Source organism: Lethenteron reissneri, chromosome 66 (genome assembly GCF_015708825.2).
Source record: "Lethenteron reissneri isolate LAM-NWPU_2019-01 chromosome 66, ASM1570882v1, whole genome shotgun sequence".
Lineage (NCBI taxonomy): Eukaryota > Metazoa > Chordata > Hyperoartia > Petromyzontiformes > Petromyzontidae > Lethenteron > Lethenteron reissneri.
The window spans coordinates 5126764-5152432 of NC_083844.1; the positions used below are offsets into that span (position 1 = coordinate 5126764).

Below are 25669 nucleotides of genomic sequence, written 5' to 3' on the forward strand. Positions count from 1 at the left end.
TTTATTACACCAACACAGTTATTTACAGGTCACTGGGCTACAGGGATTTCTCGACAGCTAACCCCTCTAACCTATACCAATTCCTCCACTACGGGACTGGGGAGGCTATCTGTCCCAGCTTGGTTAAGCTGGGATCCCGGCTCCCTGAGTCACCAGACCAGCTTCGTCTGGGCTCACGGGGCCACGCCACCGGCTTGCCCTGGTCGGCCCTTATAAGGACAGCGAGCCAGGGGAGCTCTGGGGCCTACACTAGCTGGTCTTCCGTCTTCTCTGGTTATAGCTGAGTCCCGACTCCCGAGCCTTTCGGCTCATCACCTTTTATAGGACTTGCCCCCAAGGGGGGGCCCGTGGGGGATACACATGCGGACGTCGGTGCGAGCGCCACCCTTGTGTACGGCCGTAACCCCGCCCCTTGTGTTTGTTGGCCATCCGTGGCCATGCATAATCACACCTCAACATTCGTAGACATGCGCAATTACACCTCTACATCACCCCCCCCTGTACAGCTCGCAGCCGTCCCCGGCTGCAAAAAAAAAAAATCAGAATAAAGGTGCATCCCTCACAAAAACCCCGTGTGTGCCTCGCGTAATTTTTAACAAGAACAAGAACAACGAGAGGAAGAGAGAGAGAGAGAAAAAAAAAAAAATAACCCGACGCACCCCCCCCGGATAACACCCCAAAACCAACATATATATACACTCCGGACGTCACCTTTCCCATCGTCCGCAAGGCCCCCCAACGGCCGACCTCACAACACCCCTCCCCTTTTGTCCGCAAGGCCCCCCAACGGCCGACCTCACAAAAGTCTGCGCGTTTTGGCGCGCGTTCTCGCGGCGGGTCCGTCACAAGGGCCCGTCCCGGCACGCTCAGTGACGGTTGTTGACGGTCCGGGTGCAAGAGGGTCAGGCTCCGCTGCCGAGTGACCCCCGACCCCTCCGGGAGGGGTTGGTGGGCGTGGGCCCGTCACTCCTGTTTCACCTGGGGGCGGAACAGTTGGCGTCAGGTTAGGCGAGTGCAGCGACGACGGGGAGTCGGCGACACCCTCACACGTTTGGCCATGCGTGTGTGTGTGTGAACCCCGGGGCGGCGTGACGAATGGTTTTAACCTTGAGGGGTGCACATACCACCGGCGCCTCCCCCATTTGACGCGAACACATTGCGGCCGCAAAACCTGCACGACCTCCACTGGCCCCCGCCACGGCCGTACCAATTTCGACGAGGTTGCCAGCGGCACCTGAGGACAGTGCAACCACGCCCTGTCCCCTGGTACCCATTTGACCACCTGCACCCGCCCCAACCGAAGCCTCTCGTTCGCCTTCTGGCGGAGTTCAGAATTTTGCACGGCCGCTTCCCGCGCCTCAGACAATTGAGCGATGTTAAATTTAACGTGTTCGGACAACTTAGACTTCGCCTGGAGCGCCGAGAGCTTCAGCTGGGTCGCCACAGGAGGGTTAACTTCGCGCCCATACATTAAAAAGAAAGGGGAAAATCCGGTGGCCGCATGGGGAGCCATTCTGTAGGCCTGCAACACACCGGCTATGCGGAGGTCCCAATCCGTCTGGGATACCGACACCTGCTGGGACAGCATGGACGTGATGGTCCGATGCAGCCATTCCACCATCCCGTCAGTTTGTGGGTGATACGGAGAGGTCCGAACCTTCTCCGTACCCAAGAGGTCGCACACCTCACGTAGGAGTTTACCAGAAAAATTCCTACCCTGGTCAGTAAGCAGCCGTTCCGGAGCACCCTTGTCGAGGACATAGCCCTGGACAAATGCCTCCGCGATGGCTGCTGCCGATTGGTTCGCCAGGGGCCAGGCCATAGGCCATCTCGTGAAGTATTCAACCCCCGTTAGTAAATACCTATTGCCCCTGGGTGTAGCGGGAAATGGGCCAAGTATGTCCAGAGCGACGAGCTCGTTAACCCTGGAAACTTTTATGGACTGCAGCGGAGGGTTGGACCCCCTAGCAGGTGGCTTCCTCTGCGCGCATTGCGTGCACGACCCCAAGAGGTCCCCCACGTCCTTTTCCATGCCCGGCCAGAAGAAATCTAGCTGGAGCGTGGCAAAGGTCTTATGAACCCCCAAGTGCAGAAGCCGCTCATGAACAGCCCATACCACCTTACCCCTTAAAGCAGCAGGCACCACGAGCCGCTGGCGCCGGGTTTTACCATTCCAGTGCATTAAAAGTCCCTGGAACAACCCCCACGAGTCAACGTTTTCCACCCCCTGGCCAATCCCCCCGGCGCGACGGCGCAGAGCGAGGAGGGAGGTGTCCTCCATTTGGAGGCGACCCCATTCCGCGACTGACAACCCCAGCAACGAATCCCTCCCTTCTTGCTCGATAGGACCCGAAACCGAAGGTGCATCGGCAGCGGCCACGAGGACCGAATCGGTGGTGACGTTCGGAGACCTACAACGCCCCGAACCCAAGAGGCACGCGCACTCCGAAGTGGGTGGCAATCGCGACAGGGCGTCAGCGTTCGTGTGGCGGAGACCCTTACGATATGTGGTGACAAAGTCATAGTCTTGGAGAATCTCCAACCATCGAGACAACTGGCCCGATGGTTGTTGAACCCGCAGGGCGTATTGTAGGGCCGCATGATCTGTACGGACGGTGAACCGCCGACCGTACAGATACGGGCGGTACTGCTGAATGAAATAAACAATCGCTAATAATTCCCGACGGGTAACGCAGTACCGCTGTTCGGCTGGAGACAGTACCCGACTACCGTAAGCCACCACATGCTCTACGCCCCCAATGAGCTGGGACAGCACGCCCCCGATGCCCGTGTTACTTGCATCTGTATCGAGCAAGAAGGGTTGTGAAAAATCCGGGTAATTCAACGGCGGCGCCCCCACCAAAGCATTCCGGAGGGCGCGAAAAGAAGCCTCCTCCTCCGGCCCCCAATGAAACCTGACTCCCTTGGACGTCAAGGCATGCAAAGGTTTCGCAATCGTAGCGAAGTCAGCCACAAATCGCCGATAATACGACGCGAACCCAATGAAACTCCTGACCTCTCCCACAGAGGTGGGAGTCGGCCAGGAGCTGACGCATTCCGTTTTGGCGGGATCAGTGGATATCCCCGAGCGCCCAACAATGTGACCCAAATATCGCACCGATTCGCGGAGTAAATGGCACTTCTGTGGTTTAAATTTCAAATTGGCAGCCCGCATTTTGAGAAAAACAGCACGCAACCTCTGGAGGTGTTCCTCGAAGGATTTGCTAAAGACGATGACATCGTCTAAGTAAATCAAACACGAATCCCATTGCAACCCTGCCAAGACCAATTCCATTAACCGCTGAAAAGTTGCCGGCGCAGAATGTAAACCCATCGGCAAGCGGTTAAATTGGAAGAGACCCTGCGGTGTCCGAAAAAGCAGTCTTAGGTTTTGATTCGTCATCCAGAGGAAGCTGCCAGAATCCAGATAGCAAATCGAGGGTGGAAAAGAATCGCGCCCCCGCCAAGGCATCGAGCGACTCATCCATTCGAGGAAGCGGGTACGCATCTGCCACAGAGATTTTGTTCAGACGCCGAAAGTCGACACAAAACCGCAGTGATCCGTCGTGTTTTTTCACCAAAACGATCGGCGCGCCCCACGGGCTATTGGAAGGGGAAATGATATCGGCGGCTAGCATGTCATCAACAGCCGATTTGACATGATCCTTTTCGGCGGGACTCAACCGAAAGGGATTTTGGCGGATTGGCGCGCTGTCACCCGTGTCAATATGGTGTCGCAGCAATTTAGTACAACCAATATCAAATTTGTGTTGACTAAAAACGTCAGCAAATTCGCTCAGAAGAACTCGCAGCTGCGCGCGCTGCGAGTCGGACAGGTCCACTGAACCCGCGCAAAGCGCATCCAGCCAACCGTCATCACAGTCCGAATGCGGTCGCGACGGAGGATCAGTGGATACCTGACCCACGAGTGGTTCCTCATAGGGTACCGGCGTTGCGTGTGCAAGCACGGTCCCTTGAGGAACCACGGCCGTTCGCGATCCCACATTAAGGACTGCAATGAAGGGGTCCCCATCCCCTCTCACCATGGTCTGAGCCGCGAGCAAATCTGGTCCATTTACCCCGGCCCGAGATGGTCCCAACAAGACCCCCCGATCCGCAACCCCTTCATTAAACGGCCGACGCAATCTAAGAGGGACGAGCATCTGAGCCCCCGGAGGCACGCGCACAGTTTTTGTGACGAGCGCCTGCACGGTGGCAAACGCCCGACGCTCCTTGGTGGGGGAAGACAGAAATGTAACGCGTCGGCCCGATGGGAGCTCAATGCACCCTTGGTCAATAAGGATGCGGTTTGGCATTTTTGCCAGAAAATCCGTCCCCAACAGGCACGGAACCGCGAGTGAGGAGGAAACCAAAACAGGCCCGGATAATTTAATGTCCCCAATGCAGATAGTGGCGCGGATTTGGCCAATAATGCCCAGAGAGCCCCCGTTAGCGGCATAGCACGGCACGTCAACAGGGAGCAAGGGACGACTTTGAACGGGAAGGATGTTATAAATTAAATCAGATATAATGGTCGCCGATGCCCCTGTGTCCATTAAAATCCGCACCTCTACCCCATCAATGTGACCGACCACGACCGAAGATCCCGCCGACGCAGCAACGACACGATGGGCGAGCTCCGACCACTGACCCGGTTGGAGCGCCCGCCGCATTTCCGAACGATCGCGCGCGACGGATGGGGAATTTGGAGCCCTGTTTAGTTGGGCGCGTGAGTGTGTGTCGGATGTGTGCGTGGGCCAAACGTGTGAGGTGCCGCGACTCGCCGTATTTCTCTGCTGGAGCTTGGGAGGAGACGGCGTGGCGTCCTGACGAGGTGTCGCCCCGCGCTGACGGGGAGCCCGGCATCCTGACGCAACGTGGCCTTGCAGGCCACAGTTGTAGCAGCGTGTGAGCGCCCCCGATGTCCTGGGCTGCTCCTGGCGGCTCGGTCCATTCCGAGCCTGTGGTACTGCCGCTCTCCATTCCCCTCGCCGCTCCACCCCGCAGACCTCCTCCGATGGGAGGGCGGTAGCCGCCATGGCATGGCTGGCCGCCCCCTTTGCCGCCTTTCGACAAAGGGACCGCAAGCCCCCGTGGATGTGGCGCGCGACCAGCAGGGACGACATCTCTGAGTCGTCTTGAGCCAGGACGTTGACGTCCAGCTCATCAGCGAGTAGCAGCAGCTTCTCAGCCACCATGGCATCCACTCCTTCCTCGTCCATCCTTGGGAAAGCAGCCTTCGCTAGAGCCAGGAGAGCAGTCCGGAAGGCCAGAGGTGATTCGTTGGTGCCCCGACGCCGATCGTGGAAAAGCTGCCTGCAGTCCGAAGGCGGCCCATAGACGGCTGACAGCAGCTGCAACGCCAGGTGTAGGGTGGCGCGCTTTTCCCTCGGCGCCGAGGTGAGGGTAGCCAGGGCGTCGTTGTCCAGCATCGCTGGCAGCGCGCGTAGAGCCTCGGCGTCCGTCCAGTTCGCCATCTCCTGATGAGCGATGAACCGTCTCTTGAAGCCGCCCCAGTCTCCGTCTGCGCCTACGAATTCTTTCAGAGGTGGCAGACGCTGCTGCAAGGCGACGCCCGTGGCTGTAGATCGCTCTCCGTCGCTCCCCGCCGATGATACAGTGTGGGCGGGCTGTGCACATGGCATCGCCGGTTGCTCCGATGTTGACGCGCCGGCCGGTGTTGATGATGTCACGGCTTGTGCTTGGCGCTCAGCAGTCACGTGACGCGGGCCGGCCCCGCCGTCCGCTCGCACTGTAGAGATGGCGGGAAATTTAACCGCCAGCCGCGTCGGGGTGGCGGGAAACGTTGCCGCGCGCCGGCTGCTGTCGTCGACCCGCGCTGCCCCTCCAGCCCCCAACCGCGTGATCTCCTCCAACGCAGCGGCGGCGGCGTAGAGCAGTTCCGCCAGGCGGGAGTGGGCCAGCCGGAGTCCTTCAGCCGACGCATCCCCCCCCCTCTTGTCGTAGCGGCACGGGCGTACTTGGCCCCGGCTGCTCCGATCCGACCCCGGCCATCTCTGGTGTTGAATCGGCCGCGGCGTCTTCCATCTCCGACTCCTTGGTACGTGTCGTCCCTCGTGTGTCCATCGTTTGGACGTTTTACTTCTGACACCAGATGTAGTAAGTATATGGAGGCTTGACGACAGGATCGGAGGCACACTTATTTATTACACCAACACAGTTATTTACAGGTCACTGGGCTACAGGGATTTCTCGACAGCTAACCCCTCTAACCTATACCAATTCCTCCACTACGGGACTGGGGAGGCTATCTGTCCCAGCTTGGTTAAGCTGGGATCCCGGCTCCCTGAGTCACCAGACCAGCTTCGTCTGGGCTCTCGGGGCCACGCCACCGGCTTGCCCTGGTCGGCCCTTATAAGGACAGCGAGCCAGGGGAGCTCTGGGGCCTACACTAGCTGGTCTTCCGTCTTCTCTGGTTATAGCTGAGTCCCGACTCCCGAGCCTTTCGGCTCATCACCTTTTATAGGACTTGCCCCCAAGGGGAGGCCCGTGGGGGATACACATGCGGACGTCGGTGCGAGCGCCACCCTTGTGTACGGCCGTAACCCCGCCCCTTGTGTTTGTTGGCCATCCGTGGCCATGCATAATCACACCTCAACATTCGTAGACATGCGCAATTACACCTCTACATCAGGCTTAGTCGAGCACGGGGAGGCCCAGAACTATACCTTTGTTAGCTATTGACAGGATCTCAAGTTGTTGGGTTTAGACTTTTTGGATCTTTTCGGTAAAGTCACGTAAGTAAAAAATATATATTTTACCTATGTGACTTTATTGTGAAAATTCGGTCACAGTTCCTATGATCACTGTTACATTGCTTTTATGTCTTTATTTTGGTGATTTTTGAAAGCGTTTTTTGGTGTGGCCATGTTTGTTTGTTGTACTACGGAGTTAGACTGATGACCTAAATCTAAGTTGTCTTGTGGTTGTTGTTTGACTTGCATCCCACTGGGATTTTTGCACACAGTGTTGGTGTCCGATGCTTTTTCTGTAAAATGTGTACGGTTTTTTCCTGGATTTGCTGTTTGCACATTGTCACGTAGTCACTTTAAGATGTTTTCTTGTTTATGTGTTTTGTTTGTTGCAGTTGCACCTGATTCAAGAGCCGTATGGCTCACAGGGCTATACCAAATAAATGAAGCTAAAACTGAATCCGAAGGAACCAAAGAGTATGGCTCCCTGTAGTCACGAAAACTTCAAATCTAGATTGTTGGGTTTATATCATGATGATAACTTAGAAACTACAGTATTCACACAAATGTGGTGAGGTGTCATTTTAGAGATAGCCACAGATTAGAAAGTAAAAATGTGGTGATATAGCTCAGAGGGGCTGGAGGGAGGTGCCTGGACAGTGGACCCTTGCCATTCGACCACCTGGCCAACTATAAAGTACATTGCACCCATTTATAATGGTGTGACAGATGGATGCGTTCGTATATTGGCACAAGCCACACAAATCACGGGCACTCAAATATCAATAAAATCAACGAACCTACCGCCTACGTAGGTATTTGCGTTTCCTTGTATAGTTTCACTGTACAGATCTCGTGAGTGGGTGGTAATATTGACTTGATATTCAGTGTTCGGATTCAGACGTCCAAGCATGGCAAATGTTCTATTGGTAGTTCCTAATCCTTGTTGCTCTACAATCGGATCGCCCACAGGATATATGGTTATGAAAAAGGGCTCTTCATTTGAAATGCTCACAGTCTGCAATAGAGTATTGCCATTAATCACTTCCAGGTACAGCAAGCTCCACACGCCAATGGGGAGAGACCAACTGCAGGAAATATTCTCCGTGGAATACTTGAAGCAATAAAAGTCTCTGACAGTTGCTGGATCTGGGGAAAGAAGAATGTCCATGAAATGTTGACTGTCACCATCTTCACAGTCATAAAACAATCATAAGCATTAACATCAGGAAATATCTGGGTAGTTAATACCATGACAGAGCACTAAGTCATTACCGCATCATGCTATGTTTATACAGTGCAACACCTGTGGGAAATAAACACCACAGTTTGTTGCACAGTGCATACCTGTCAACCCATATGTTTTACCCGTATTCTTGTGCAGAGAAATTGAGTTAAGGTCCAAACGGCGTACAGCCGTTTCAATACGGGAAACATTTATGTATATATTTTTGTCTGTTTATATTTCTCCCTTGTGATGGGACTTTGTAGCATGAACGTTGATATTTATAAGGGCACAGGGTGACCAATAATATCTGAATTGGTCTGCAATAAGGTAGGCATAGATAAGGCGTTGACATGTATGACAGTGGGGCTTTTAAGCATAGTATTTTCCCTCGTTGAAACAGTTTCTAATGGGGCATCTTACCACTCACAGTCAGGTAATTGCATCGATTATGTGTAACATATCAGAAATGTAATGGAATCAATAATGGATGAGCCAATTTAAGTACTTACATGTTCTGTCTGAGATTATGTCTGATGGTGTGGCATTTCTCCCGCTGTGAGATACTACAGATGCACTGTAATTGCTGCCAGGTACCAGATACGTAAATGTCGCAGGGCTAGATGATACATTGAGGGTGTGAATTACGGAAGTATTAGTTTCATTTAAGATGACAATGAAGTAGTCCACATCCCAAGGATTGGTGGGCCATGAGATGGTCATGGTTGTCGTGGTCTTTGCAAGCACTGAGGCATTCACTTTAGGTGGCACTGTAAAACAGCAACAGAGAATGAGGAAAACACAACATTTTTGGGCTTTGGTTCTGTAATGTTTTCCAATGTGAGTTTGTACTCAAAAGTAAACGTAAAAGTAGTATGTCCCGAGGCCACAGTAAGAGAATGGCGCAAAGAGATTGTGGCTTTGCCAGGGAGGGCACGTGCAGTGAACTGATTTAAATTACATTTACAGATTCATTTGCTTTTTGCAGTAGATGCATTCGAAAAACGGGACACAAAGCAAAACCACAGAGCATAAGCCACAGTCACCCAACCTACAATGAACCACACAAGACAGATGCATGCCAAGTAGCGCAAAGAGTACACACACAATGTTGTACCACTTCCGACCGCATAGCTGCATATCATTGAATTTAAACCACGTGGCGAATTGTGGGTAGAAAAAGTTGAGGTAAATTTACGCAAAATCGCACAAACAGAACCAAAAAGCGAGGCAAACCCATTCTATGCACAAACGCAACTTCGATATAACCCTGAAGCTAGAGAGCACTAAGACGTATTTGTATACACTGAAGGAATAGCTACTCTACTGCTAAATGTACATAATTACCATGTCATGCACAATAAAAAAAACTCAATATATATAATAAGCAACAATTCTGACAAAGGCCTTTCTTTAAAGCACATCAATAGAGAGGCCAGTTAGAGTTAATGAGGGCGAGAAACTTGGGAGAGAAGTGAGGAATAGACTCGGTTGGTACTGGGGGAGTATTCAAAGGAAATGCTATCTTACCTGCAGATGAGGCACTTCGTTGCAAAATTTTTAAATACAGCCCATATTTACTGTCATATCCCACAGTCCAGCCTGCTTGTCTTGACCTATGCTGTCTAAATGGGCAAGTTCAATTGTGCAAAATGTGAAATAATAATTTGGGCTACGAATGGCAAAAAAAAGGGTTCGTCATTATACAGTGAGGGAAAAAAGTATTGGATCCCCTGCTGATTTTGTACGTTTGCCCACTGACAAAGAAATGATCAGTCTATAATTTCAATGGTAGGTTTATTTGAACAGCGAGAGACAGAATAACAACAACAAAATCCAGAAAAACGCATGTCAAAAATGTTATAAATTGATTTGCATTTTAATGAGGGAAATAAGTATTTGACCCCCTCTCAATCAAAAAGATTTCTGGCTCCCAGGTAACGAGCTGAGATTAGGAGCACACTCTTAATTGGAGTGCTCCTAATCTCAGCTTGTTACCTGTGTAGTGGTGATACGCGCTGGGGTGGGAATCGTGTGCCAGCGCGTAGTGATTGGCTGTGTGTGTTGGTGACGCGCGCTGACGGTGAAGGATCAGGGGTCAGCGCGGGGTCGGGGGTTATGAGGCAGTGATTGGCTGGGTATCGGTGACGCGCGCTGACAGCGATGGGATCACTGATTGGCTGGGTATCGGTGACGCGCGCTGACAGCGATGGGATCACTTATTGGCTGGGTATCGGTGGCGCGCGCTGACAGCGATGGGATCCTGGGACAAGCGCGCGGGGATTGGTCAACTAAGGGGGATGCTCACGTCGAGGTCCGCATACGCCCCGTCTCCCTAGAGCGGGGGCTATATAAGGTGGTGCGCACAGGCGCACGGGGGAGTTTGTGATCAGCGAAGACTGAAGACGGAGGAGGAAGAGATAGGGCCCTGCAGCACCTAGTCCCGCTGTCCTTGTAAGGGCCGGGGCTCTGTGTGACCCAAAGGCGGGACCCTGGGACCCGGGGCCGAACGTCCGTGTGAGGGCCGGCCCTCGGGACCCAGAGGTAGTGACCCACGCCCAAGCTGGGGTGGGCCTGGAGGCTCCACGGACGTTACGGAGCTGGAGTGCAGTGTGAGCATGCAGCGTGAGCCATAGTAACTACACGTGTTAAGTGGAGTGTGTAGTGGGAAAGGTAGTGACCACACGTGTCAAGTGAAGTGTGTGTAGTGTGAGGAATAGTGACCACACGTGTCAAGTGAAGTGTGTGTAGTGTGAGGAATAGTGACCACACGTTGTATCGTGACAAGTCAAGGTTAAATAAAAAGTGTGCTACCCGTCAAGGGGTTTCCTGCCCTCATTCCGAATACTTCAACTGGCGTCAGAAGTGAAACAGTCTTCCAGGCATGGATACAAGGAAGACCCGTCGGACTCACGGGATTGACCGCGAGGATAACCTTGACGACTCGGGCCAACTGGCATCGGGGGGAGAGGACGAGGAAATGCCGACGCCGCAGGATCCGACGAGGGCGCCGGACGAGCGACTGGGGACCGATGCCGTACTCCGCGAGGCGCACTCCCGTCTGGCAGAGCTGCTGCTCGCCGCCGCGTCCATCCTGGCAGAAATCAACTCGTCGGGAGGAGCGGGGACGTCGGCGGACATTCAACAGGGTCGCCCCGCAGATTCCCGCCAAAATGACTTGGCGATTCCCGCCATTTCAACTGCGCGGACATCTTTTGGCGGGAACGGCGAGCAACACGTGGCGGCGGTTCTCCAAGCGCGCCCGCTTACGTCATCAATGCGCGCTGCGGACCGCCATCAGCCACCCGCCATTGGGGCCGCCATCTTGCAAACTGACGGTGCGGCGGAGAGGAACCACGTGGCAGAGGACGACTTCATCTTCCAGCAGCGCCTTCCCACATTGTCAGCCTTCAAGGCGGAAGGCGGAGACTGGGGCGCATTCCAGCGCAGGTTTCTGGCGCATCAGGAAATGTCGGCCTGGTCCGACGCTACGGCGCTGCGGGCACTGCCTGCCATGTTGGACGACGACGCGCTCGCGGCCTTCAGGTCCGCACAGAGGTCGGACCGCTCCACGCTTAAGGCTGCACTGGGTCTCATGGCCAAGGTCTACGGACCTCCCTCGGCGTGTCGCCATCACTTTTACGTCCGACGGAAGGCGGACACGGAGACCGCGCTCGCCTACCGCACGGCGTTGTTGGCTCTCGCCGACGCCGCGTTCCCTCGTATGGACGAGGAGGGCCAGGACGCGATGGTCTTGGAGCAACTGCTCAAGTTGGCGCAGGACCTGGGGGTCCCCATCAACACGGCCGACGAGGTCGATATTTCCTCCTTGCGGGTCGCAACAAGTATACAGGCGCACGAGGTCCTCCAGCGTAAACGGGGGGTCGTCTGCACTGCTGCCGTGGCCTCAGCTCCGGGCCCGGTGGTCACCGAGCCCCAAGTCGTCAGCCCACGAGAGGAGGCGTTCACCGCGGGACGACCGGGGGACTGGAGATCGGGGGGTCGTTCGCCTCTGCGATCGGCCCGCAAGCTGGAGCAACCGAGACCTCCGGCGTCCCTCATCACGTGTTACAACTGCGGCCTCCGGGGCCACGTGGCGTCCGGTTGCCGCGCTCCACGTCAGCGCGCCATGGGACCTCGGCTGGACGACGACCAAGGCCCCAAGTCATCCCTACTACCCCCGGCAAGTCGCGGCACTTCACATGCTCAGTCTACATGCACGACACACATGGGCCGTCGCGTTGCGGCGGAGGAAGGCCGGTTAGGGTTCGGGGATTCGGTTCGGCGAGGGGGGTTCGTGCGAGACCGAGGGGACATTAAATGGTCTGAGTTGGGGCACAGGATAGTGGCTGCGTCGGCGGGATCATCGGTCGTTACGGGATCCATTGACGGGGTCGAGGTCAGGGTGTTAGTGGACACGGGGGCGTCGGCGACTATTATATCAGACCTCATTTACAACATTCTCCCCGTCCAATGTCGACCTCTACTCCCGGTGGACGTGCCATTTTACGCGGCAAATGGGGGCTCGTTGGGCATTGTCGGCCAGATTAGGGCGTCCATTTGCATTGGAGATATTAAATTGTCGGGACCCGTTTTCGTTTCTTCTTCCTTAGCGGTTCCTTGTCTGTTGGGCACAGATTTTTTGGCTAAAATGCCCATTAAAATTCTCATCGATCAGCGTTGCATTGAGCTACCATCGGGTCGCCGTATTTCATTCTTGACGAATCCTACCGAAATTCGGACGGCGTGCGCTACGATACAAGCGCTGGCGACACAGACCGTGCACGTGCCCCCGGGTTCACAGATGTTAATTCCCCTCCGGTTGAGGAAACCATTGGTTGGGGAGACCTCGGAACAGGGCATGCTTTTGGGTCCTTCAAATAGGGCTGTCGGGGGTCTCGATTTGTCGGTGGCTCACACTTTGGTTCGGGCTGACAAGGACCCGTTCGTGATGGTTTTAAACGCTGGTTCGCGGCCGGCCGTTATTCAGCAGGGCACTGTGCTAGCTCACGCGGCACGGATCCCTGCGGAAGAGCGCCTGGTTGCGCATGTTGATCCAAGGCCGACGCAGAACAATCCATCGGGGGAGGACCTTGAATGGGTCGATTCGCTGTGCGCGGACTCGAACGATTTGTCAACGGTACAGTTGGGTGCGCTGCGTGCGTTGCTGATAGAATTTTCCGATGTGTTCAGTAAGCATAAATATGACATTGGGTGCACGGACCTGTTGCGCCACCATATTGAAACAGACGATGCGGCACCAGTCAGGCTAAACCCCTTCCGGCTGAGTCCGGCGGAGAAGGAACACGTTCAGTCGGCCGTCAACGATATGCTGGCGGCCGACATTATTTCGCCTTCTTCCAGTCCTTGGGGAGCACCTATTGTGCTGGTTAAAAAGCAAGACGGGTCCTTGCGATTTTGCGTAGATTTCAGTCGCCTGAATAAAATATCCGTGGCTGACGCGTATCTGCTCCCCAGAACGGACGAGTCCCTCGATGCATTGTCCGGTGCGCGATATTTTTCTACTCTTGATTTATTATCGGGATTCTGGCAGCTGCCACTCGACGACGAGTCTAGACCTAAGACAGCATTTCGGACTCCAGGGGGCCTGTTCCAGTTTAACCGGTTACCCATGGGACTTCACTCCGCTCCCGCGACGTTTCAGCGCCTTATGGAGTTGGTTTTGTCGCGCTTGCAATGGGACACTTGCTTGATTTACCTAGACGATGTCATTGTTTTCAGTAAAACGTTTGAGGAACACCTCCAGCGGTTGAGGGGGGTGTTCTTGTGGATGCGATCGGCTAAATTAAAGTTTAAACCAGCCAAATGCCACCTTCTTCGTAAGTCCGTGAGATACTTGGGCCACATTGTCGATTCTTCGGGGATCTCCACCGATCCCGCGAAGACGAACTGTGTCAGTTAATGGCCAAAGCCCACGTCGGTTTCGGACGTGCGCAGTTTCATCGGGTTTGCTTCTTACTACCGCCGATTCATTGAGCATTTCGCCACCATTGCAAAACCCTTGCACGCTCTAACGGCAAAAGGAGTCAAGTTCCGATGGGGACCGGAGGAGGAGGCCGCGTTCTGCTCCCTCCGGGACGCCCTGGTGGGCGCCCCGCCCTTGCGTTATTCTGACTTTACAAGTCCCTTCTTGCTGGACACGGATGCTAGCAACACGGGCATTGGGGGGGTGCTCTCACAGGTCGTTGGGGGAGTCGAAAGGGTGGTCGCCTATGGTAGCAGGGTTTTGTCGCCGGCGGAGCAGCGCTACTGCGTCACCCGTCGCGAGTTGCTGGCTATTGTTTTTTTTGTACAGCAATTTAGACCGTATCTCTATGGCCATCACTTTACGGTCTGGACGGACCACGCGGCGCTTCAGTATTCATTGAGGGTCGCCCAACCCTCGGGCCAATTGTCACGGTGGTTGGAAGTCCTCCAGGACTATCAGTTCACGACCACATACCGTAAGGGGTTGCGCCACACTAACGCCGATGCCCTGTCGCGATTGTCGCCTTGTCACAAATGTGCGTGCTTAACGGGATCGGCGCGCTGTAAACCGCCAGCTGCGGAAAGTATGGGGGCGTTGGCCGCGACCGCGGATGCACCGATCGGTGATGTTCCCGCTACCCCTGAGGGAGAGGACTCGCTGCTCTCACTGTCGCTGATTGAGTGGGGCCGTCTCCAAATGGCTGACAGCTCCCTGCTAGCGTTGCGTCGCAGGGCGGGGGGTCCCGAGGAGGGCCGGGAGCGAACTGGCTCCTGGGTACTCAAGCAGGGCCTGTTAATGAGATGGGACAATTTGTCCCGGCGGTACGCACTCGTGGTGCCTTCCGCTGTGCGGGGGAAAGTTGTCCTGGCCGCACATGACCGCCCCTTGCATTTGGGAGTAAACAAAACGCTTGCTCTGCTTCAGCGTGACTATTATTGGCCGGGGATGGGGAGCGATGTGGTGAATATTCTAAAGGGGTGTGTTGATTGCGCCAGACGAAAACCGCCGCCCGTGGCGTCAAATCCACCGCTGCAATCTATTCAGGTCTCGCGCATTAACGAGCTCGTTGCACTCGATATTTTGGGGCCTTTTCCAGTCACGCCTAGGGGAAATAAGTACCTGTTGGTTGGTGTTGAATACTTTACCCGGTGGCCTATGGCGTGGCCACTCGCCAACCAGTCGGCGGCGGCTGTGACGGACGCCTTTGTCCAGGGCTACGTTCTGGACAAGGGGGCCCCCGAACGCTTGCTGACCGACCAAGGGAAAATTTTTTCTGGTAAATTGCTGCAAGAGGTGTGCGACCTATTGGGTACTAAGAAGGTGCGTACCTCCCCGTACCACCCACAGACAGACGGGATGGTGGAGCGACTCCACAGGACTTTGACTTCTATGCTGTGCCAGCAGGTGTGTGAGGCACATGTTGACTGGGACCTGCAGGTCCCGGGGGTCCTCGCCGCGTATAGAATGGCCCCCCATGCAGCAACGGGATTTTCCCCATTCTATCTGATGTATGGTCGGGAAGCCGACCCGCCCATGGAAACGCAGCTGGGACTGTCCGCGCCACGAACGAATTCGAAATTGGCTGAACATATTAAATTTAACATTCATAAGCTGACCGAGGCACGGGAGGCCGCACGGCTTAATTCGCGGGCTCGCCAAATTGCCAACGAGCGTTTGCGTGCACGGAAGGTGTCCGTGCACAACTGGAAACTAGGCGATAGGGCCTGGCTGCACTGCCCTCAGGCACCTTTGGCTACATCGCCTAAATTGTTGAAGCCATGGCGGGGACCCATGGAGGTCGTGTGGGTTGCACGCCCCCAGTGTGTTCAGATAAAATGGGGAAAGCGCCGTTGGTACGTCCACCCCTCCCGACTGAAACCATTCTCGCCTCCAAATGGCTTCCCTTTGTGTCGTGAGAGCCGAGCATGTGATGTGACCGACGACCCAAGGGGGGAAATGTCTCCGCCTGATCCTCACATGTCTCCGCCTGATCTGCTCCCAGGTGTCTCGGAACTGACAGCTGCCGACCACCGGCGGCCGGATCCCCGCGGCGCGGCCGGTCCTTCCAGGCCCGATCCGCGCCTTCCAGGGCTGCCGGAGCCACCAGACGGTCATCAGCGTCCCGTCCCATACGATGGACCGGCCAGGCGGACTCGCGCTAAGTCGCACAACTTTTCATGACCAACCGAATGAGGGGCCGATGCGGCCGGAGCGCCTCGTCACTGTGTTCCTCATCCGCCCAACCGCTCTATCATCCCGGTGGAGGAGCGAGCGGATGGGGGGGATCGATAGTCACAGAGACACTGGACACGTTCTTTTCCTTGGACTTGCTTTTATTGTGTTGTTCGTCGGTGTGTACATAGCTTGTTGTCTAGGTATTGTGTGTTGTTGTTGACTTTTATTGTGTTGGTTGTCGGTTTGTACATAGGTTGTTGTCGGGTGTTGTGTCGTTGTGTTGTTGTTGTTGCGTTACAGGGCACACTGGGGGTGGGGTTTTGTTGTGTTGTGTTGTTTAGCAGCCGGGCCGGCTGCGAGCTATGTGGGAGGGGGTGATGTAGTGGTGATACGCGCTGGGGTGGGAATCGTGTGCCAGCGCGTAGTGATTGGCTGTGTGTGTTGGTGACGCGCGCTGACGGTGAAGGATCAGGGGTCAGCGCGGGGTCGGGGGTTATGAGGCAGTGATTGGCTGGGTATCGGTGACGCACGCTGACAGCGATGGGATCACTGATTGGCTGGGTATCGGTGACGCGCGCTGACAGCGATGGGATCACTGATTGGCTGGGTATCGGTGGCGCGCGCTGACAGCGATGGGATCCTGGGACAAGCGCGCGGGGATTGGTCAACTAAGGGGGATGCTCACGTCGAGGTCCGCATACGCTCCGTCTCCCGAGAGCGGCGGCTATATAAGGTGGTGCGCACAGGCGCACGGGGGAGTTTGTGACCAGCGAAGACTGAAGACGGAGGAGGAAGAGATAGGGCCCTGCGGCACCTAGTCCCGCTGTCCTTGTAAGGGCCGGGGCTCTGTGTGACCCAGAGGCGGGACCCTGGGACCCGGGGCCGAACGTCCGTGTGAGGGCCGGCCCTCGGGACCCAGAGGTAGTGACCCACGCCCAAGCTGGGGTGGGCCTGGAGGCTCCACGGACGTTACGGAGCTGGAGTGCAGTGTGAGCATGCAGCGTGAGCCATAGTAACTACACGTGTTAAGTGGAGTGTGTAGTGGGAAAGGTAGTGACCACACGTGTCAAGTGAAGTGTGTGTAGTGTGAGGAATAGTGACCACACGTGTCAAGTGAAGTGTGTGTAGTGTGAGGAATAGTGACCACACGTTGTATCGTGACAAGTCAAGGTTTAATAAAAAGTGTGCTACCCGTCAAGGGGTTTCCTGCCGTCATTCCGAATACTTCACCTGTATAAAAGACACCTGTTCACAGAAGCAATCAATCAATCAGATTCCAAACTCTACACCATGGCCAAGATCAAAGAGCTCTCCAAGGATGTCAGGGACAAGATTGTAGACCTACACAAGGCTGGAATGGGCTACAAGACCATCACCAAGCAGCTTGGTGAGAAGGTGACAACAGTTGGTGCGATTATTCGCAAATGGAAGAAACACAAAAGAACTATCAATCTCCCTCGGCCTGGGGCTCCATGCAAGATCTCACCTCGTCGAGTTGCAATGATCATGAGAAAGGTGAGGAATCAGCACAGCTGGGACCAAAGTCACCCAGGAAACAGTTGGTAACACACTACGCCGTGAAGGACTGAAATCCTGCAGCACCCGCAAGGTCCCCCTGCTCAAGAAAGCACATATACATGCCCGTCTGAAGTTTGCCAATGAACATCTGAATGATTCAGAGGACAACTGGGTGAAAGTGTTGTGGTCAGATGAGACCAAAATGGAGCTCTTTGGCATCAACTCAACTCGCGTTGTTTGGAGGAGGAATGATGCCTATGACCCCAAGAACACCATCCCCACCGTCAAACATAGAGGTGGAAACATTATGCTTTGGGGATGTTTTTCTGCTAAGGGGACAGGACAACTTTACCGCATCAAAGGGACGATGGACGGGGCCATGTACCATCAAATATTGGGTAAGAACTTCCTTCCTTCAGCCAGGGCATTGAAAATGGGTCGTGGATGGGTATTCCAGCATGACAATGACCCAAAACACACGGCCAAGGCAAAAAAGGAGTGGCTCAAGAAGAAGCACATTAAGGTCCTGGAGTGGCCTAGCCAGTCTCCAGACCTTAATCCCATAGAAAATCTGTGGAGGGAGCTGAAGGTTCGAGTTGCCAAAGTCAGCCTCGAAACCTTAATGACTTGGAGAAGATCTGCAAAGAGAAGTGGGACAAAATCCCTCCTGAGATGTGTGCAAACCTGGTGGCCAACTACAAGAAACGCCTGACCTCTGTGATTGCCAACAAGGGGTTTGCCACCAAGTACAATGTCACGTGTTGCAGAGGGGTCAAATACTTATTTCCCTCATTAAAATGCAAATCAATTTATAACATTTTTGACATGCGTTTTTCTGGATTTTTTGTTAGTTATTCTGTCTCTCACTGTTCAAATAAACCTACCATTAAAATGATAGACTGATCATTTCTTTGTCAGTGGGAAAACGTACAAAATCATCAGGGGATGAAATACTTTTTTCTCTCACTGTACCTTGTCAATTAAAGATGCAGTACAATTATTGACAGTAGAGCATATAAGTACGTACAGGTTCTGTCCATGACGACATCTGATCTTTGGGAGGAGGACCCGTTGTTAGCCGTCACAGACACGGAGTAGTTCCTTCCAGGAACCAGGTCCGTCAATGTGAGCACGTTTAAATATTGATTTTCTATGGGATTCTTTTTTCCACTTATAGTCTCTGCCACGTAGATCTCGTAGTAGTACGCGTTAGGGAGAGAAGTCATCCAAGAGAATGTAATGGACGTCATGGACTTGTTGGTGATGGTTACAATGGTATAAAGTGGCACTGAAACGACATTTGGCATGGGCGATATTTAGTCAACAAAGTAAAGAAAATCCAAAACTTACTGCAAATTGAAAAAAAAATCCTGACAACATTCTGGTTTTTTTCATAATTCAATGACGTTGACAAATACATCAATACATTTGTTGGTGATGTAAGGGTTCATGGAAATTAATTATAAATATTGAACACCATATGCTTGGCTACTTTTATATGTAGTTTTCACTTCTCAGTAACCAAAATTAATTACACATTGGGTTGATTCTTTTTCTGATCATGGGTTGCAGATCAGTGATAATTTACAGGCCTTTGCAAATCCACTGGTCGACGAAAGTCTCCTCATGCCTTCTTACTCAGGGATTACTTGACCAAACTTCATCACCATTACTAGTGTGCGCGAGTGAAGTGGGCCTAAGACTGATTCAGATGTAACTTGCTATTGATGTTGCCATTGGCTGGATTCGCACAGATCACCGGGTTCATAACACAGTGCATAAACTATTTCAGCACTGCTCCAGCAAATTATTTACATCTGACATGAGAATTTATCAACATGGCAATTACATTCAGAAAGATATTGCAATATTGGGGGAATGTTTGGATGTTTTGTTGCTGGTGCTGTCCAACATAACTCCTTCTGACACCTTCCCGACTCGTAAGGTGCAAGACATGCCGCATGTAGCTTTGATTAAACATGTGTTCAATCAACAGTTACCGTTTTATCACAAGATACCCTGTTTGCAGAATTCAACAAATAAACGGAAATGTTACCTCCAGATTGCACAGATTGTGGTAACAAGCTGATAATACTTACCAGCCTGCTATGCTGGCTAATGGATAAAGTTCAATTGTGCCAGATGTTAAATAATCAGTTGGGCTGCAAATGGCTAAAATAAGGTTTGTCATTATTAGTGGTCAATTGAAGATGCAGTAGAATTATTGATAGGAGACCGTATAAGTACTTACAGGTTGTGTCCATGACGACATCTGATTTTTGGGAGGAGGACCCGTTGTTAGCCGTCACAAACATGGAGTAGTTCCTTCCAGGAACCAGGTTAGTGAATGTGTACGTGCTTAAATATGGATAGTCATAGTAATTCTCTCTTTCACTTATAGTGTCTGTCATGTGGATCCAGTAGTAGGATACGTTCACGAGAGAAGTTATCCAAGAGACTGTAATGGACGTCATAGTCTTGTTGGTGATGGTTACAATGGTGTAACTTAGCACTGAAACGGCATCTAGAATGGATGATATTGTAATAACAAGATGTCTCACTTTAACAAAACAATGCAAATGTAAACAAATTAATGAAAATTGTGAAACATTCTGTATTCTTTCATAATACAATAACATATGTAAATCACCACATGCTTGGGCAAGTTTTGTCTTGATAATTTTCACTTCTCAGTAACCAAATTTTATTACACATTGGGCTGATACTTCTTTTGACCATTGGTTGTGTAGCCAGTGTGAGGTCAGCTTTGATTAATCACACATATAATTGTGCACTGTGCTAATTGATATGGTTAGCCAGATTAGTTTTCTTTCAAAATTAAAGATAATGTAATGGTGGTCAGAGATTGGACCCAGAGCCCTATGCGTACTGCAGGGTACGAGGCACGCCCTCAATTTACATTTGAGCTGATCAATTGCTGGAAAGCAGCATATTACATTAGCTCCAATAATATATGATCCTTAAATCAGGTGGCTAGACAGACGCACTAACATCAGCGTCCTCTCGCAAACAAACACGAGCATTGAGGCCATTATCATTCAAAATCAGCTTCGTTGGGCCGGCCATATCAATTTGCCCAACTCCAGATTCTCGCAGGAAGTCTTCTGCTCTCAGCTTAGGTCAGGGTGTACGTTTAAGAGGAGGGCAGAGAAAGCGCTTCAAGGATGTCCTCAAGGCCAACATGAAGCGCTCCCTCTTGATTGCAGGAATCCATACTCTTTTGTTCTTTCGGTAAAGTCACATAGCCATAAAATAAAATAAATCACGACGTTTCGATCGCAACACAAGCAGTCGTCCAGCATTTTAACTGCTGAACTAGCTCAGCAGATCCACTGCTGGATTATATGTTTTCCGCCTGAGGACGACCACTTGTGTTGCGATCGAAACGTCGTGATTTATTTTATTTTATATCTACGTGACTTTACCGAAATAACCAAAGAGTATGAAGTGCTCATTTGACACCAAATCAAGGGAGACTCTCCCAGGGTCACCTCAGATGGACACAGAGTCGATTTCAATGAAACTCAATGGCGGAAATAGAAAAAGTGGGACTGGCAGAGACAGCAACGCTGCAGCCCGACTTTCTAATGCAGTTCCACACCACCACCACTTTTTCTGGACACGGATCCCAGAGCTGCGGCAGAATCTATCGATCCCCAATTGGTATTTTCAGCCATATTCGGACCCACAGATAATTAAATCCAACTTTTCTGTGGAAAACAATCATCCTTAATTGCGAGGGATTGCCTATACTGATGATTTGAATGTCAATTGAATTGCAGGAACTCGGTAATGTTCATTGACTGTTGAGTTATTGGTGGTAATGAAGATATGCACAGTTAAGACTTCCATTAACGTTGATTTCAATATAAAAATACTTATAATAATTAGGTCTATAATATTAACAATGGTGCTTAATCCCATTAACAGACAATCAGCGGTGGCGTTATGACGTGGAGGGTGTTTTTGATCGCTATTGCAGGTGTGAAATGTTAACTTATTTAGTTGTATTTTGTTTGCCTGGTTTTGCGCGGGGAATCTAATAAGATGGTTTCTGCATCGTAGCTCATTATTTACTTATTTTACAAATCTTATTAACTATTTTGATTAATCCAACTCGAATCAAATATATAACGGAGTAGAAATATGAGTATAGTGTGTGCAAATACAAGTTTTGTAATCATTGATAGCATTTGGTGTTATTGTGTTGTGCTGTTCGTGGGGAAGTCAAAAATGGCTGAATTAGAGGTTCATTTTAAGATTGGGCGAATGGGGAAAGCAGAATAGGTGTTTTTGCAGATGTTCCATGATATATAAAATAATATTTGTTTATTTGTTTATTGTCATTGAAATATGATTTCCCTAATTTACAAGTATATTGTTTTTATAGCCAACCTGTCTTCACTCGGATTAACAGAAGGCAGAGAGGGACAGGGCGGACAGGCTATAATTACGGATCGGTAATGATTTACAACTCTTTGCAAATCCATATTGGTACTTACAGGTACGGTCCATGACGACATCTGATATTTGGTAGGAGGACCCATTGTAAGCCGTCACAGACACGGAGTAGTTCCTTGCAGGAACCAGGTTAGTCAATGTGGAAGTGTTTGAATTTGACGATGAATTGTAAATCTGTCTTCCACTCATAGTCTCTGTCACGTAGATCAAGTAGTAGTACGCGTTAGGGAGAGAAGTTATCCAGGATACTGTAATGGACGTCATAGTCTTGTTGGTGATGGTTACAATGGTGTAACTTGGCACTGGAACGGCATCTGTCATTGGCGACATTTAAAAAACTAAATTTTTAACTGTTTTGACAAAACAAAGCAAATGAGGAAAAAATAATTAAAATCACAATAAAACGTTCAATAACATGCAAATGACCATTTCCTGTTTAGAGTTAATTAATTATGAATAAAACTAGATTCGAAGCTTTCGTGACTGCAGGAATTACTCTTTGGTTATTTCGGTAAAGTCACGTAGAAAATAAAATCCCATAATAATAGAATACGACGTTTTGATTGCAACACCATCAACCATCATCAGGTAAGAATGAATGATAAAACATACATGAAAACAACATAGGCAGATACACATGCAGAGAGAGACACACAAAAACACACCGAGCGAGATACCAAGAAAAGCAGAAGGACAACGAATCTGTGCCGAGGCCTTGTGAATATTTAATACCACATCCTTGGGCTAGTTTTGTTTTAATAATATTAATTTCTTGGTAACGTACGTTTAATACACATTGGGTTTCAACTTATTCTGGTCATTGGTTGCTGATCAGTAATACTTTATATCCCTGCCAATCCACTCATGGGGGTTGCTTGAGCGAGTGAACTGTGACAGACTGCTTCAGATGTTGTCTATCACTGGAACTGGAACCACACTCATATCACCGGGCTCATAACACAGTGCATAAAACATTGCAACACTGCTCCAATGTTTAACATCTAACATGTAGATTTATAAACATGGTGAATACATTCTGGAAGATAGAGAATGTTTGAGGTCTGGTTGCCAATCCTGTCCAACATCACCCCTTCTGACATGAGGCGACAATTCCGAGCAAGAATTGTCCATCTTACCTCCCAGTTTTTTTTTTGCATTGCTCGCAGGTGAAATGAGGTGCCCAGGGTGTGTCTTGATCCCCGACAGGCATGCCGAAATATGCCTTGTAGGTCTCACACATCTTAGCAGATGCTTCCACAGAGTGCTTTTTCACTCTTGTTTGATACATTGGCCACAGACATAGCAAAATGCGTCTGCCGGATGCTTGCAGCCTCTTGATGCCAACTCAGAAAAATACGGATATTATCCACTTAGGCAGCTGGAACTAAACTGAACTGGTGGGCTTAAGGCCCCTGTATTTATACTACTATTTATATTACTGGACGGTTCTAGAAGGTTCTAGAAGTTACTCCAAGTTTACTCAGCACTGAACCTATCTGGAATGATCTGGAAAATAGGTAAATTTACAAATATTACTGTCCTGGTCACAAAAGCAAAGTTTGTGGGGAATAATAGTTATTTTCTGTACATTTCATACATAAGCAATTAGGAAATAAGACTACCCAGGGACAAAAAAACAGAATTGTTACAGTTATGTGACACTCCTCGTTCCCTCCCCTCACACCTTTCCCGCATCTCCACGCCTCCACCGCAACCCATGTTCTCTTGACCATTGAGCACTTATTTCCTTGGTTTTCTCATTTCTTCCCCCTATCTTCGATTTCTCCTCACTGCACCCCAACACTGCTTATTCTGTCATAAATGTATTACTTTCTTCCTCTTTGGACGCGCTTGCACCTCTGCTCCTCTTCCACCCTACGCAACGCCCCCCCCCCCCCCCCCATGTCCTTAGTTATCACCAATGCTCAAGTCATAGTACCGGCTCATGCACAAAACGGAGCACATCTGAAGGACCTCACCAAGTCATGATTCATGTTCCTCATCTACTTCCCTACTATCAAATTATCAAATTACACTTTGGCTGTGGAGGCTTTTTGCCAATCATACTTTCCCTCATTCCCTCCCCATCTCCACACCCTGCTGTATGCTTCAATACTCTAAACTCTGCTCCGTCCGTCTTCTACCGCTCCTGTAATTTCCTCTTACGCCCCCACTTCTGTGGTTTTCTCCAACTACTTTATGACCAAGATCGACCATATACGCTCCTACTTGGTGACTGTGCAACCACCTGACATCCCTGTACCTACTGACCTCTCCACACTACATCCTACTGTAGTGACTGACTTGGAGACGTAAATTATTGGAGGCAATTCTTTAAACACGGAGCACACTTACACACAACACTCTGTCTCTCGCTTAACTGGTTGCTAGCCTACAACACAACGCTAGCCATGTGACACTGACGGCGCTGAACTAAGACAGCCAACTACTGCTAGCAGCTCAATTATTAAGTGGACAACGATACCAACGAAGCCACGAGACGACATCGGCAAAGGCAACAGCAGGGGATCTCACTCCAAAGGACGTCCCCGAGCTCCCGCTTGGTGTCCCCTTTTATCCTGTTAGCGTGGCTTCACTCCGCCCTCGCCATGCCTCTTCTAGAACCTACTAGTGGGCCCTCATTGTCCCTTCCATAACTTTTACCCTAGATCCCTTTCCGGTCTATTACGTGGACTGATGTCAATCAGGGCTGCTACAAGCTGCAGATCCCCTTCCCTGCCAGCAGCTAGTGCTATGCTACTTAGTGACCAATTCTATGTCACTACAGTACGTATATTTCCTTAATTGCTGTCTGCCATATTTCTATTCTGGAACTGTCCATCATAACCTCCAAAACCTGCATTACCTTTTCCTCCCTCGTTCCCCTTCTGCCTTCCCTTCCTCCATACATTCTCCCCACTATACATCCATTTCTCTTTGCTCTCTTTAACTCTTCTCTCTCTTCTGACATTTTCCCCAACCCTTACAAAATCATCATCATCATCATACCGCTTCTCAAAAAACCTTCTCTATATCCTTCTGTCCCTGCATACTATCACCCCTTTTAATTGCTTTCTAATTTCTCCAAACTCCTTGAATGCTTTGTGCAATCCCACCTCTCATTCTACATCTTTTCCCACTGACTGTATATCCCCTCCATCGGTCTGGGGTTCGCCCTCTCCATTCCACTGAAACTGCCCTCTTTCACTTCCACAACCACCTGGCTAACTCACTTCACTCCGGTCTATCCTCCGTCCTTATCTCTCTCAGCCTGTCTTCTGCCTTCGACATCTTTGACCACTCCATCCTCTTATCCACTCTCTCCAACGTCAGCATCTCTGACACCCCTCTTTCTTGGATCCATTCCTACACAACTTCCCATTCAGCGACTGTCTCTTTCAACCACTGCTCTTCTTCCACCACCTCTGTCATGGTTGGTATCCCCCAGGGGGCTTGGTATCTGGTCCCCTTCTGTTCTCCGTATACACATCGGCCCTTGAGTCTATTCTTTGTTCCTTTGATATTTCCTATCACATGTTTGCAAATGACATTCAAATTTTCTTCTTC

At 51.0% G+C, this 25669-nt stretch overlaps 1 protein-coding gene across 3 annotated transcripts in view; it reads right to left on the bottom strand.

The window, feature by feature from the left end:
* The window catches only part of LOC133359833 (receptor-type tyrosine-protein phosphatase beta-like), a 101508-nt gene that overhangs the window by 19872 nt on the left and 55967 nt on the right, over positions 1–25669 (bottom strand). For all 3 annotated transcript variants that reach the window (XM_061578378.1, XM_061578376.1, XM_061578377.1), the window contains 5 exons: positions 22144–22416; positions 19872–20144; positions 18648–18908; positions 8451–8708; positions 7518–7862 (listed from right to left, as the gene is read on the bottom strand). In XM_061578378.1, coding sequence (XP_061434362.1) covers positions 7518–7862; positions 8451–8708; positions 18648–18908; positions 19872–20144; positions 22144–22416 — 1410 coding nt within the window. The remainder of the gene's footprint in view (positions 1–7517; positions 7863–8450; positions 8709–18647; positions 18909–19871; positions 20145–22143; positions 22417–25669) is intronic.